The sequence below is a fragment of the Hirundo rustica genome, chromosome 7, assembly GCF_015227805.2.
Source record: "Hirundo rustica isolate bHirRus1 chromosome 7, bHirRus1.pri.v3, whole genome shotgun sequence".
In the NCBI taxonomy this organism is placed as follows: Eukaryota; Metazoa; Chordata; class Aves; order Passeriformes; family Hirundinidae; genus Hirundo; species Hirundo rustica.
The window spans coordinates 4802707-4818423 of NC_053456.1; the positions used below are offsets into that span (position 1 = coordinate 4802707).

General features: G+C 37.7%; 1 protein-coding gene across 1 annotated transcript in view; it reads left to right on the top strand.

Annotated features, from left to right (window-relative positions):
* LRP1B (LDL receptor related protein 1B) overlaps positions 1–15717 on the top strand; it is a 498089-nt gene that overhangs the window by 285931 nt on the left and 196441 nt on the right. The window contains exons 15-21 of the mRNA XM_058421333.1: positions 611–733; positions 2324–2464; positions 6327–6452; positions 8173–8289; positions 11317–11397; positions 12631–12798; positions 14486–14665. Coding sequence (XP_058277316.1) covers positions 611–733; positions 2324–2464; positions 6327–6452; positions 8173–8289; positions 11317–11397; positions 12631–12798; positions 14486–14665 — 936 coding nt within the window. The remainder of the gene's footprint in view (positions 1–610; positions 734–2323; positions 2465–6326; positions 6453–8172; positions 8290–11316; positions 11398–12630; positions 12799–14485; positions 14666–15717) is intronic.

Consider the following 15717-nt stretch of genomic DNA (forward strand, 5'->3'; position numbering starts at 1 on the left):
GTCTTCATGGGAACAGCTCTGGGGAAGGAGCACTAACGTGGAAAAAACAGCAGCGCAATGGCAGATGTGCTCAGAAAAGAGTAGGGGATTATTTGCCTGTATTCTATCTGCCATAAATCTCTTTATACTTTTGTTTTCTCTCTCTTTTTTTTTTTTTTTTCCCCTAATCTGCATTTGTAGCCACATTGTTTTAACGTGTACAGATGCCAATTAACTTCAGAGCATTCCTTTATCTGGTGTTTGATTCCTTGAAGACACTGTGTGCATGCAGCTGTGCCAAATATTTTGCAGTATTTGTTCTCTTCATAAAACAGGCAGATAAAATGCTGTGAACTGATGGTGCAGTTTTTTGTGATTTTTTAAATTATTATTATTATTCTAGAGTATTGCAACTGTAACTAATTATGTTTAAATATTATAACCCACAGTAACCAAACAATGAAAATAACGTTCTCCTAACACGAGAGGAAATTACTCGCAAAAATTCTTCATCTGTTTATGTTCCTAAAGAAAAAAGAAAAAACCCAAAAAACCGAAACAACTAAAACCCTCATTGTTTAGTCCTAGCATGGCTGTTAGTTTCAAAGTTGTTTTTTATTTCTTTTCCCAGGTGATAATGCCTGTCGTGTTAATAATGGAGGCTGCAGCACTCTTTGTCTGGCCATTCCTGGAGGCAGAGTTTGTGCCTGTGCTGATAATCAGCTTTTGGAGGAAAACAGTACAACCTGCATGAGTAAGATTCTTACAGAATATCTGAGTTGATGCTGCTGTTAAGGGATCAAGTCAGACATGAAAATAAAACCAGAAAGTGTGGCCTCATAGAGGGTCTATAAGACAAAGAAATATTACTTGAATAAATATTCTAGTTTACAGTTTACAGAATATAAAATATTTTCCAAAGAAAACAGAACATTATGTACATTATTTAAGGATAAAATGCATTGGAAGATATTTTAGCATATCTGTTATGATAATGCACTTAAATAGTTCACTGACATCTGTTAAAAATATCAGAAATGGATCCATATAATTATTAAATTAAATCTATATGAGCAGTTTTCAGATTATTCTACTAAGTATCTTAAACAGAAATCTGACATTGAAATGTTCATGATGAAACTGTTCATAAAACACATCAAGCCGATGTATTTATATGTGATAGGTTCTGACACAGACTGTGCAAATATTGCTGCCTTTCATCTTTTCTTTATATATCTTCATTGAAACAATGATAAAAGTTATTCTAATAAAAGGTGGGATTTTCAATTAAAGTAATAACTTGCCACAGGGTTTTGGGTTTTTTTAATGTTTAGACTTGGTGTTTATAACTTTCTAAAAATTTTCTCTATTTTTTCTATGTCTCCTTGATATATTTCTTGAAGTGAATTGTAACATTTTTACATAAAACTCCAGCAATAAATTAGTAGAGAATAGTAAATCATAGGGATTATTTCATAACATGATGAACATTACGGAGCCTTCAATGACCAGGCAGAGCCACCACTTTTGTTAAAAAAAACAAACAAACAAAAACAAAACAAAACAAAACAAAAACTATTTTTCTTTTTAGCAGAAATAACTGGAATGGGCATTCCTCACTGGTGGGATGGAATATAGGCATCAGGAAGGGTGGTTAAAGATTTTGAGACTGGAATACGTTTTTTTTTTCCCAACACTGCCTGGCTCTTTCCAAGGAATATTCCTGGAGGTATTCTGCGATTCCTCAGAGGGTCTGGGACTGATGTGTGGCATTTACACATGAAGCATTCTGAACCCGATGTTGAGAAGTACATGTGCCTGGATTTATCAATAAGCTTGTAGCTTGCTACTTAACTCTGCCCCTGCAGAATTTCATCCTTTCTTCTGTGCTGAGTCTGTACCAGTGCATAATGCAGGTGTTTGATTTGTTGCTTGGATACAAGAACCAGCTTTTTAGTAATCATTTCCTCTCTCTAAATGTGCACCAGAATTTGGCCAATGCCTGTCAGAATATTTCCTGTTTGCTGTTGATGAGGTATTGCAATATTTTAAACTGATATTTTTACACTGTCATCTAAGCAGCAGTTTAAAAACCAGTTTGAGTGCCATTCTGTTCAGAGTTTTTTCCATTTATTAGAAGTCCATTCCTTCAGTCATACACTCAGATATGTGTGCCACTACATGTTTCAGCTGGAATTACCTCCGATGTGCCGACTACGTAAAAATGTTCTGAAGAGTGAGAGCAAGAATTGATATGCGTTTATGTAGGGGCAGAATGCAACAATAACGTATTCTGGGTTTATCGAGCAGATAAAGAGATGTTCTTGTTGGATGTTTCCCCCAGTTAAAGAGGGAGAAGCGCTGCCCCAGCTGTGCAAGGCGGAGCAGTTCCAGTGCAGCAACAAGCGCTGCATCCAGGAGCGCTGGCGCTGCGACGGGGACGACGACTGCCTGGACGGCAGCGACGAGCACTCGGACATCTGCTGTACGTATGCACTTCCCTTCAAACCTCAGCCCCTGCTTCACTTCTGTTGCATCGTGCAACTGCATGACTGAGAGCGACCTTGGGGGCCTGGAACACTCTGCTAATAAAGAGCTGGAGGTGGGAAATTTTCCCATTTGGAAATCCGAGGGCTGTTTGTTGTTGGTGCTTGTGTTGTGGGTACAGCCTCGGGTGCGTTCCAGGGACCAGAGCCGAAAGGGGTCCGAGGGCACGGGGTTATAAATGGGACAGCTAGGGCGGGTCTTGAGGTCAGGGTCCAATAAGAATTGGAAAAAGTGGTGCAAAGGGGTAAACATAAACTAAAGGCATTAGTGGGGTTACAGGGGTGTAACACTGCAGCAAATTTAACCCAATGGGGTTCAAGGGAAAGAAGAACATTCTGGCATGGGTGCATATATAGTAATAGGGTGACATAAACTTAGCAAACCAATAGAACAACAAAACCTAAGAAATATTAGCATGTGGCTGCAAAGCCCCTTGGGAGGGAGGTTTTCCTCACCATGACCTAGAAATGTTGCTTTCCCCATTTGCCTCAGTCCCTCCAGAGCTGAGGCACAGCTACCTTGGGGATAAGCCCTGGGCCTCCACACACTTCAAGGATTGGAAGCCAAACCATGCCAGCTAAACAAAAACAATCATCCTTAAGCTGTTCAAGCAAATCTTTCATTTCCTTCTTTTACTGTGTGCAGTAGTTGTAGCCCTTTCAAATCTCACTGGTGCGCTCATTGCATAGCACCATGCAAGAGCAGTCATCTTTGGGGTTGGCACAGTCATTCCCGATCCTTTAAATATTGGTGGGTTTTGCTTTGTTTTCCACTATTTCTTGCACAGGTCATAGTATAACATGTGATGGGAGGGAATGGAAAAAGGGAGCCAGGCTTTTCTTGGTAGTGTCACTAGCAGGACAAGAGGTAATGGGCACAAACTGAAAAGCATTAATTTGATATGAACATCTGGAAGATAAAGCTTTTTTACTGTCAGATTCTGGAATAGATTGCCCAAACAGGTTGTGAAGTTCCTGTCTGTGGAGATGCTTGAAACTTGCTTTATCTGGCCCTACTCAAGCAGGGCATTATACCAGGGGATTTTAGCAGGTCCCTTCCAACCATGAAAATTTGTGAGATTTTATAATGCATTTCTTAAAAATACCTCAAAAATCCTCAAGAAAAAAAGGAAAAAAAAAAAAAATACCCAAACCAAAGCAACACCAAAAAACCCCCTCAAGTGATCAAACCAACAAAGTAAACAAACCACTTCCCACCCAACCCCCCCAAGAAAACCAAACCAGCAACAAAACCAAAACTCAAATCCCTACACCACTTGCAGTATTAAATAAATGTACATTGTCTTTAAAGTTACAGGTTTACAAGAGGTATATTTTTCAGCTGTAGAGAAGTTCCACTGTTGAAATGAAATATAATAGAAAACATAACAATTATGTCCCTGTCATTTCTGGAAGGTACTTTTGTAGCCTGCTTTAAAATTAATGTTGCAGCACTGAGAATTCTCTTTCTTACTCTGTTTGTCTCAGTTCTTTCTATTTCTGTCCTTATATCATTTCTCTAAAGCAAATCTCCTTTACTGAAATGAAAATACAATATTTCTTCCGATCTGTTGTAGACATGAACAATCTTCTGCTCTGTGGTATTGTTCTATGTGTCTGAAAACTCTTATCATAGTCTCTCTTTCTTATCTCTTTGAGACCAAACACCTCTAAACACTTCTGGGTTCTTGTTAGTTTGTTGTTGTTGTGTTTTGTTGGGGTTTTTTTTGTTTGGTTGGTTTTTTGGTTTGTTTTGTTGGGGTTTTTTTCCCTTAGTAGATTATGGCAGGTTTTTTTAGGTATCATTGCTCTTTTCTGAAGTGATTCTCGGGGTTGGACATCCAAAACTGGATGTGTGTATTTCTGCTGAAATATCTTTTGGCTAGGCTGAGAGGATGTGTTTGTGAAGGGTGATTGTTTATTGGGTAAATAAACAATCCTTGGCTAAATCTCGCCTGCTTCACATGGGCCTGATTCTGCTGATACCAACTGATCTTGTGACCCTCTGTAATGCCTAGATCTTTTGCCACATGGCTGCTAAATTGCCAGGCTTGGATTTGTTTTGTTTCATTGTGGGGTATTTTTTCAGGATTTATGTATTTCCTTAGCTCCGTGTAGTAGCCATTGCTGATTTCAGTAATATTTTTTTAAATATTTTCTTAGTTCTGAATTGTAGTGCTCACTCTCATTTTGTTTTGAAACCAACATTTCTTGCACTTAAATTAAGGAGTTCAGCTAATAAAGACAGTGAGACAGTGAGAAGGAAGATCTTTCAGCAAATTTGACTTGATTGTCTTTTAAATTAGTGTAAGGAAGACCAGTTCATTGATCAAAGCTTGTAACTCTCTGAGGATTTATACAAATATAAATAAAATCATAATTTAGTCTTAAACCTGAATGCGATCTATAGTTTACATGGTCAGTGTGGCAGCATTGATCTCTTCTCAGCAGTTGCCATAGAAACTCCAGTAGTTCTTTATGAGTTTGAAATATTTGCAATTATGAGCAGAATACACGTTACTAAATATATATGAGCAAAAGCTTAACAACCATTTAAAGCAGAATCTATGGCAAGTATTAAAGTCAGATTTAAAAAGAACAAAAAGTCTTCAACTTGTGATTTTGTTGCTTGGATGCTTCCAGTTTAGTTGTCCAGTCACATTGCAGATTTAGGAAGTATGAGATTTGGGATTAGACTATTAGATTAGATTATTTCTGTTTAGATTATTAATTAATCTCTGCTTCCTGTGCTTCTGCACCCTGCACACAAACCAGGGTTCATGTGCTCTTGATATCACCCTCGCTCTGCGCCGTCTTCAATTGCAAGAATAGGCAGAAAGGTCAAAGATAAAAGCTACTGAAATGTCAAGGATAAGCCTGCAAGACATCCTTTCATTTTAAATACTCTTTGTTTCCAGGTGTATGTTAAACTTTAGAAAAGAGTCTGTGGATGGCTGAGTAGGTGAAAAATAGCTGGAGATTATTTTTAACCCAGCGTTTGAAACCATGTGCAGTTTATTGTTCTTGTCTAGCTCGAGATGGGCAAGGTCTGCTAATAACAGATGTTATTAGCACGAAAGAAACAGAACACAAACACTTACTACACCTGCAAGAGCAGGCCAGTAGTATTTACATAAGTTCTGTGCATTCAGCTTCATCTTTTCCATGAGAATTGGTAGCCAGCAAAAACATGTTTGAGAGATACCTTGTTCGCTCCTGAATACCAGCTTTTTTTTTTTTTTTTGTTAGTTTTACACTGTGTTGCATATTTCACTTTTTGACACCTACAATTTCATGGTGAGTAAACAACAGATCTATATGTGGCCATTGACGGTAATGTGCCTCATTTTAGAAGCATTTTATGACCTGCCCAAATCCCTGCTCACCGTGGGATCATATTTTGGGTCTGCACTTAGCAGCTTGCATCTGTTCCCTTCGGTGTTTTCCTTTGTTTAATATGCAATTTAGTTTGCAAACCTCATCACGCTGCCTAAATCCGATCAAGAACATGTTTCTTTAAGGAAGCAACACTATAAAATGCTGCTAACTTTTATCACCTAAGAGGATCTCCATAATGGTATCTTTAGTAGATATTATTTAATTTATGTTTGAAGTACTGCAATGTTTGTAATTGACTGGTTTGCTGAACAATCTTTATGTCGTGGTGGTTACACATACAGGATAACCACACTAGCTGTGTCACTGGGGAACAGCATTTAATGTGTTCTTTTCACAGATTTCACAGCTTTTTTCTCAGATTATTTTCTTAAGGAAATAAACCTCTTCTTTTTTTCTCCACAGTCAATCATAGTTGTCCTGATGATCAGTTTAAGTGCCAAAATAATCGCTGCATTCCCAAGAGGTGGCTTTGTGATGGAGCTAATGATTGTGGTAATAACGAAGACGAATCCAATAAAACATGTGCAGGTAAAAATTTTACTTGGTTGTGCAAACAGGTTCTCTAACGTCAGTTCCATGAGCAGTTCAAGACTGATTTGAGCTGACCTGAACTGAACCAGGGTGTTATTTGTAATCTGATTATTGACGTTTTAAATGAATTCAGATTTTGAAGCCACCAAGGCTGGAATGCAAATTATATTTCACTTAATCCATGTGCTTGGCTGTGCTTTCAAAAGTTGTTCGGCTCTTAATCTCTCATATGGGTCGACTGTCAAAGCAATGCTCAGGTACAAACTCTGAGGTACAAATCTTTTTTGGCAGCTAGAACTTTGTTTATTAACGTGCTGTGATGGGGTGCCATGTCACCAGTAAATTTTATTTTATGCTGATTTAGTTTATGCATAATTAGTTATTCAGTTTCCACTTGGTGCCTTGAAATTCTTTTCATTTCTGAGTTATTAACTGGAGAGTGGATTTTTGAGCAAATAGCAAGATGAGGATTGTTTACTGATTCCAGTGTAGTAAATCATGGAATTCCCAATTTGCTTGTGTGGAAGTGATGTTTAGTGCTTGTTGTCAGAGTACTCTAAACAAGCATTAAATCTCAAATATGCAACATGCCAGCCATCAATAAGCTGATGAGTGTTTTGAACTGAAGTGCAGTGCAAGACAACACACGTTGTATATTAAGATATTCCCTGTTGTCTTACTTGATATTCTTTGATGTCCGACTGTTTGCTTGTAGGGTGAGAGTCTAATTTGAAGACCATCATTTTATAACCCTGCGTCAGTTGGCAATGGATCGAATTTTATATTCTTGTTTTTCCATTTATTCCTGCAGTGGCAAACATAGTTAATGTTTAAAAAAATGACTTCTTTGAAATATTTTAAACTTATATTCTTCTTTTGTGTTCTGGGCTGCTTCTCTGAAGAAAAAGGAAAATGGCAGTTGAAAACAATAAATGAAGCAATATTCTTTCAGTCACTGGCAGTTTTGACATACCAGCCTTTTTTTAAAGTCTAGAATAGGTGAATTCCAAAAGCTTAAATTTGGAATCAAAATCTGTGCCACTGTCACTGTTACGGGTTCAAATTTTAAATAAACAGAATTATACGTAATGACAGTTTTCCATGTTAGTTTTTTTAGTGACATGTTACTATTCATCAGCTTTCAAAGTAATTTCTGTAGCTGCACAGCACAAATTCTTTTAGTGATCCTTATTTCTTCAGGAGAAATAGGTGCATTGATTCCTTTAATGGATGATTGCAGTTAAGTGTTTGCAAGGGCAAGGATTCTAGGAACAATGAGGCCAGGCGCATCACGCACAGGCTAATTCCCATTTTCCTGTGTAAATATGAAATCCACAAGATCGTTGCTCATGGTGTGGAGTACAGGTTGTTAATATTCCAACCGGTGGGCATTTTTGCAACCTGATACTTTTTTACTTCAAGCATTAGTGAGTATTAAGTCTCTTGTTCCCACCTAGTTTTGCCCAGCTATATCTAGAATTTCACATTCTTTTATGAGGAAGAAGCCACTAAGAATTCCACACAGCAGAGGTAGAACACAGCCCTCAGTTTTCCCTGAAATCGGAGGAGGTGAATGATGTTTACTCAGAGCAGGGGAAAGTGCAGAAGGACAGGAGGTGCCCTCCAGCCCTGCAGCTTCTAAAATCAGACACTCACCAAGAGACCTAAGGGATCCAGTCCATTTCCCTGGTATTTTTGGAGTGTTTTGTCTTGACAGCAAGAACTTGTCAGGTTAATCAGTTTTCTTGTGGGAATGGACGGTGTATTCCAACGTCATGGCTGTGTGACAGGGAGGATGACTGTGGAGATGGAACTGATGAAATGACATCCTGTGGTAAGTGGATTTTTTTTTTTTTTTTTTTTTTTTTTTTTTGAGAGGGGGGAGGAAGTAAAATTCTTCTGTAATGTATAAAATATATAGGGATCTCTTTTCATGTCAACCAAAATGATAATACTATTTCTGAAATGGCAAATAGAATTTGTTTGGTTGATAAATAAAACCAAAGCAAATGCAGCATTTTCTATTTAATGAGTTTTGAACTACAATACCAAATACACAGATCAATCAAGACTTTTTTAATTTGCAGCCCATTATCAAATGCTCTCACCCTCAAAATTATTCTTTATCTCTGCCACATACCTCTCCACATGGGCCCCCTCAGCATATTTTAGATGTCAATAAAATCAGCCTGTTTCAAGCCTCAACAGAAATATATTTGATCTTGTATTTTTCAGAAAAAAAAATAATATCTTGGTTCTATCATGAGAGAGTATCAGCAGCTGTGCTGACTGCTGCTTTGCTGAGATACTGCAGAGAGGGGTGTGCTCTCTCTAATCAGCTGCTTCCAAACAATTAAGGATTTTAATAGTGGTTTGTTTTGCAGGGCACTGGTAACTGCTGTGAGTCTGAGAGCACAAGGGTCAGTGAGCTGTCTGCAGATGCAGGATCACGGAATATGATGTATTGCAGTGTAGAGTCGCAGGGTGGTTTGGGAAGAACCTTAGAGACCGTTTTGTTCCAAGCCCCTGCCGTGGGCAGGGACACCTCCCACCAGACCAGAGCTCCATCCAAACTGGCATTGAGCACTTGCAGGGATAGGGCAAAAAATGAAGTCTTTGCACGAATCAAAAATAACATTATTAAGTCAGACTTCTAATTGCCTTGCTTCAAATCAAGTAAGTTCATTTGTGTGCAGAGGTAGGGTGAGGGACCAGAGGGTCTGTATTTTGCAGTCTCTAAAGTTCTGACTCTCTGTTCAGTGGCACAGCATAGACTCTCAGTGCTAGAGCAGCTTCTCTGCCTCGTGCTCTCAGGCACATCAGCAGCACACAGAGGTTACTGGCACCTTTGGAAATCCTTCCTGTGAGCTTTGTTCAGCATCCTCTCAGCTGACCTGGAATATTTCTTCAGATCTTTTAATCAGGATTTATATCACTGGCCTGTGTAGCCAAACTTGATGTGTTTCATGTTTTAGCATCTTGTTTTGTTTTCCTCAAACATTGTGGCTGTTCAAATATGTCTGAGATTTCATTTTCAACCTGCCCTATGATTTGATCACTGATGGGCACCCTAATGGTATTTACTTGTGTGTTCTGTTTAGTGGGAGAGATTTCCTTCTATGGAGCCGTTTGAAGTTCTATCCATGAGGACGTAAGAGAGAAATGAGATTGGTGTCTACCCTGCGGGGAGACTCAGTGTGTCACGTCTGTGTCTCCAGGGCGGTTAGGACAGAGCTGGGTGTGGATCAGCTGCAGGATGTGCTTCTCTTTCCTCTCAAGTCGGGAAGGGCCATAGGGACAATGAGGGGAAGTGCTGTGTGTCCTCCAGGATGTGAGCAGGAGCTGTGGCTAGTGGTGAAAGCTCTGGAGATGCTACAAACCATTATTGGAAAGGCTGTGGTGGGCTGGGAATCGTCAGCTGGCTGCTGGTGGTGGGGGTGAGGGTAATCATAATTTGTTTTAATCACTTTCTGTACCTTTGTACAGGTGAACATAAAGAAAATTGAGTCATGGAGGCATTCATGTATGGAATAGAGGAAAATTATGGAATTGTGGATAAAATTATTTCAATGTGAAATTAAAATTTGGTTTCAGCTTCGCTTGAAGCACATGGGGGATATATTGTGGCTAAGCACTACTGTGCATTGCACATTCCTTTTTTTTTTTTTTTTTTCCTCAGAACAGATTTTTTGGTCACTGTAATGTTTTCATTAATCAAAAAGAAACACACAAAACCCCAAAACACCAAAACCCCTAAACCAACAAACAAAGCCTAAAACAAACAAAAAAAAAGAAGCAAAAACTTTCTAGAAGTAACTGGAATTAGAACTTTCTAGAACAACAAAGTGTTGTCATCAATGGTAGCTTTTCTTCCTACCTTTTTCTACTTCAAAGCAGGATGATCACCTCTGTTCAATGAAGTTCTCGGTGTTCTCTATTTAGTTTTTAAATAAATATTTGTATTTTTTTAATCTACCATTAGATGCAGCTGGTTTGGTTTAGTGCCTCATCAGTGTGACTCTTTTTAAGCCAAAACTTTGTGAGGTTCAGTAAAAACAAAGTGATTTCAGTTCTCATCCTAAGTTTTATATTTATGCGGCACGTTTTAAAAATTTAGAAAAACCCTTCAGTATTTTCCAGAGCGCTTAGCAAGTTAATAATAAATGCACACATCTACCTATATCATAGAAGAAAATAAGTGTGAAAAAGTTATTTTTACATTACTCTATGTAGAAATACATTCGATAATTATAGAAACAAATATCTGTGTTCAATACAGATGATTTTTTGTGAATGATATTGTCTCGGATTTCTACTGCTTTACCGGAATGCTTGTGAAGGCTGACATTTTAATTTTGGATTTTATTATGCCAGTGTAAAGTAACTTTATTTCTTGGCTGTTCTTTAGCTTGGTACTTAACCTTCCCATTTTATAGTGCTCCATTTCCTGTTTCTTCCTGGCAGTGCTGCTGCAATTGGAGAACCCTTTTGTAAATAAGCACATGGAAAAGCGAGTTTGTATCAGTCATCAAGCTATGGTGCCTTCAATATTGGCATGGCTAATGGGAAAACCAGCCTTGGGCTGATGGGAATACAGAGCCAGGCCATTTGTCACAGAGTAATGAATTTCATGGCCCATCTTGATGAAAAGTAGGGTTTGGACAGCATTAAGAGTTTAAAGCTATTTTATCTTTTCTTTTTGGTGTCTCACCCTTTTCTCCTCTCCAGATTAAATACCTGGAAGATGCAAATGTTTGCTACAACACACTTGTGTTATTTATGCTTACAGGAGGGGGGCAGAATATTACTGAAGAGCGTGTTGTGTTAAATAGATTTCATTTCTTTTTGAATGCTTTCACAGAATTCCCAACATGTGAGCCACTAACTCAGTTTATCTGCAGAAATGGGAGATGCATTAGCAGCAAATGGCTCTGTGATTCAGGCAAGTATCGAGTCCTCTATATCTGAAATGAATATGAGGGATAGATATCCCATAAATATTGCTTTGATGTTCTTTTTTCTGAGGCTCATATTGTCGGTTTGGCTCATAAGTGGTCAGAGAATAAATAAAGCGTTTTTAAATTACTGACCTGACCTAGAAATCAGCAGCACTGAAGGTTCAGATAAGGAATATTGTAATAGGTACAAATCGGATATTATGTGGAATGAAGTATGATGGTTCATTATGATGATTCATTACTTAAAAGAGAAGAAGAAGGAAAGCAAAGCTATTGCTTATGAAAGTATTTTCTGTGGCCGATATATCTGATTCATCTGATTTTTTTTTTTTTTGTAGACAAATTCAGGTAAATAAATAGCATCCCTGAAGAGTGAAGGCCAGCAAGACTTTACAATGGTTCTGTTGGCTGAAAGAGTACATATTTGAATGTTAAAATTAATCTCAGAGCTTGTGGTGTGGGAGTGATGTTGCTCCGGTCCTAATAACATTGGGTTGGTCCAGAACATTTGGTGTTCCTATAATTTTTTTTGTCTGACAGGAATTTTTAGCTGGAAATGGACAAATTCCCGAAATTATCACAGTGGGCTGATGAATTTCTGTGCATGGAAACCCTTTAGAGTGTACCTAACATATTTATCTCCTTCCTCCCTTGATGACCACGATCAAATTACAGGAATTGCCTTAAGACTGTTGTAATGACTGCAACATTAGAGTAATGAGAAAACTGCAGTCCACGATTATTTATGTGCTTTCTCCACTTTGCACTTTTGTAAACACAGGGAAACAAAGTTTAATACTATTGAAAAGAAATTCATCAGGTTTTCATTTTGCTTCAAATGAAGCTGTTTGTGTCTGTGATTGACTATCTTAGGTTTTCACTGAGAGTAAAGTAAACGGTCAGAGTTTGAAATCCTGTGTAGTTACACACAGCTAAAGAAATTAAGAAAATCTATGGGCTTCTCATGCTTGTTGATTGAATAACTGAATAAGAGGTTAGACTATCCAAAATTACAGAGCTGAGCGCTGCTGGTAAATAAGATTTAAGGCATTATGTGCATTAGAAATAATTTGATGCCTGTGGGCAGAAAACATACTACTTTATTTACTAGATTATTTTTTTCTCTCTCTTGCCTTTTTCAAAATGATTTGCCCTCCTCACATATTTCATTCAGATATTTTCCATTTTAAAGCATTTTAAAATATTAAAATTTGCAGACGACGACTGCGGCGACGGCAGTGACGAGCTGGGCTGCATTCACTCGTGCTCTGCTGATCAGTTCCGGTGTCGGAATGGCAGATGCATCCCAGGACACTGGGCGTGTGATGGTGACAATGACTGTGGGGATTTCAGTGATGAGACCAAAACAAACTGCAGCAGGGAAGGTTAGATTTTTCTTCTTTTTGTTTTTTTTCTTTTTTTTTTTCCTCCATGTTTTTACTACTTATAAACACAGAGCTTGTGTTTATTTGTTATAAATATCTGACCTTCAGCCAATGGGAAAAAAGAGAAGATGCTTTTAACCTTGGTAAAGGCTGGAATGGGAAATATGTCAAGTGACATGTGATAACACAGAAGCGTATCATGAGGAATGTGTTTGAAAACAGAATGGGTATTACAGTGAGATAAGTTTTATAGTTTTACTTCAGTGAATTATGTGGTGTTTGTCTTATTGCAGAGATGCGTGCTGCCTAGGTGAAGAGACAGTAAGAAGCATTCCTTAAGTTATTATTGATATTTTCTGGATTTTTGTGCAGTAATAGTCTCATTTTTGTCTGATGCAAATCTTCGAGTTTGTGGGATTTTTTACACAAAAGCATTTTAACAAACTACCACCCTATTTAAATGCCATACATTGTATTTATTTGTATTTTGGGGGAGAGAAAGGAAGGATGCTTATGGCAAAGGATAAAGAATCATCAGATCAGAATGAGGGAATATCTTCCATATTTTTTATCCTAATGTTTTTTCTACAACAAAGTAATTGTACACAACGTTGCTGGTCCCTTTTCATAACTTTACATCCTAAATCTAGTTGGATAACTCATACAAATACATGAAGTATCAGAATGCCAGCATGAGTGAAGTCCTTAATCTTTATATATTCACAAAAGTAATTTTTATCTATCTCTATCAAAATGATTATTCTGGAACAGAACAATCCTCTTTGACCCCTGTTCATTTCCATTTTGAAACTTAAAGCCTTGATCTAATCTTTTATGATAGAACTCAAGAATACAGATTATGTAAGAAAAAAAACCAACAAAGCAATGTTAAATAAAGTATAATGTATTTACAAACAGTGCTATACAAATGGTTTCAAATAAGCAGGAAAGTATAACTATGCCATTACTTTAAAGTTAATGTTATTGTCATTAGTATGTTATTAAATAATAGAAATGTAGTTGTAATAGTTTGGGAAAAGAAAAGCAAGAATAAAATTGAAAAGGCCATAAGCTAGAAAATGCTTAGAGAATTATGTACGTGATGAATAATTAAAATCTCCCAGTAACGGTTATTTGAAGCAGTCAGCACTGATGCCAGGGCTGCACTGAATGAAGCTCCTTTGCCGTGGAGTTTGGAGCAGCTCCAGCTGCTCTGGCAGCGGTGTAACAGCACAAACCCGGCACGTCTGGGGGCCTTACTAGAGCACAGGGTTTTGGGCATGAGGGGATGGACCTTATTGGGTAAAAAAAGGGAAAGAGGAGGGATGAGGGAAAGCAGCTTGAGGATTAAGCACGGGGTTTATGAAGCACCAGGGAAACTTCATCAGCCTTGGTTCTCCTTACAGCTCCAAACTCCTTCCTGTCTGACAGATGTGAAAAAATGAAATAAAAATCAGTATTGAGCATGTGGTAGAGAGGGAGTGAAGGAAGTGAGGAGGATGAAGAAGAGTTTGTCTGAGGCTTGTGTTGGAGTGATGGAATAGGGCATCGTGAGTGTTATACTTGGGCGCTCGGATTTCGCCTTGGGTTAGGAAGAGGATTCTAAGTCGGTGTCGACTTGGAATGGAAAAAAAAAAATAACTCACACGAGCAAATTCTTCAATGTAATTCTTATTTTTCTAAGAAGCTCCCTCTCCTGGAAGGTGCAGCGGGAGGGAATTTCAGTGCAGTCCTGACGGGAACTGTGTTCCCGAGCTGTGGCGCTGTGATGGAGAGAAGGACTGTGAAGATGGCAGTGATGAGAAAGGCTGCAATGGAACTCTGCGAGTGTGTGATGAGAAAACAAAGTTCTCCTGCAAGAGCACAGGTAGGTGCTTGCAGATGAAATCTCCTCTCACTTGTGTGTGCATGTGCATGAGTTTGTGTTTTTTGGTCACACGTCTACTCTTTAACTAATGCTTTTAATGCTTAATACCAATAAGGTGAGGTTACTCATTGTATTCCTACCTGAATATAATACTGATTCCTGAAAATATGTAATATTGATTGATTTACATGTTTGATTTACAATATGAAATACTGAGTTTTGAGATGACTTAAAGCTGAAACCCCTCTCTATGACAATACTTCACATCAAATACTTAAATAAAACATTAATAGTACTCCAGAGTTCAAGTATTTTCTTCTATTTTGCCTTTTTGGGCCTAAAAGTAAGTTGAATAAAATGGACTAAAGTACCTTGAATACTTTGAAGAATTATAACTATAGTGCTGGAAATTCTAAGTGCAGTATTGGAAGAAAAATAAATTCTTTGATTGTGTTTAAAATATTTTTTTCTTCTCTGAGTATAATTCACTAAAAGGTGTGAAAAGAATGTGGCAATCATCGCATGAGGATATGCAATGACATAAAAAATAACATTTAGGTGGAACCTTTTTTTTAAGGGAAAATCCAGTTAAGGAAGAAATTAATATATGCCAGAACAGTATTAATATGTTTCTCATTTCTGTCAAAGCTTTGTGTGATATTAAGGCTAAAATATAACTTGCACATCAATATTTAATGAAGACTATAAGAAGTAGGAATATTGTTGCTGGAAATACAAGTGTTGAAGGAAAGGAGAAGCCATTCTAATGCCTGTGTTACAGCTAAGCACAATAAATGTGTCAGAGGCGTTGTGTGACCTCTGTCCAAAGGTATCTTTCTTGTCCTTGGATTTTAAAGTTATAAAAATCATGTTGTCTTGAAAAAGAAATATGGAATAAAAAATTGTGTCTAAAAAAAAAATTTCCCCCGTGTTCTTACTATTTCCCTAAAGTTGTGTAGAATAAGTAGGTGTTGAATGAAAGTCTTTCTATAAGTAAAAATGGATTATTCACGTCCAGCAGTGGTCTTTTTCCTGAAACTGATTGATAGAAA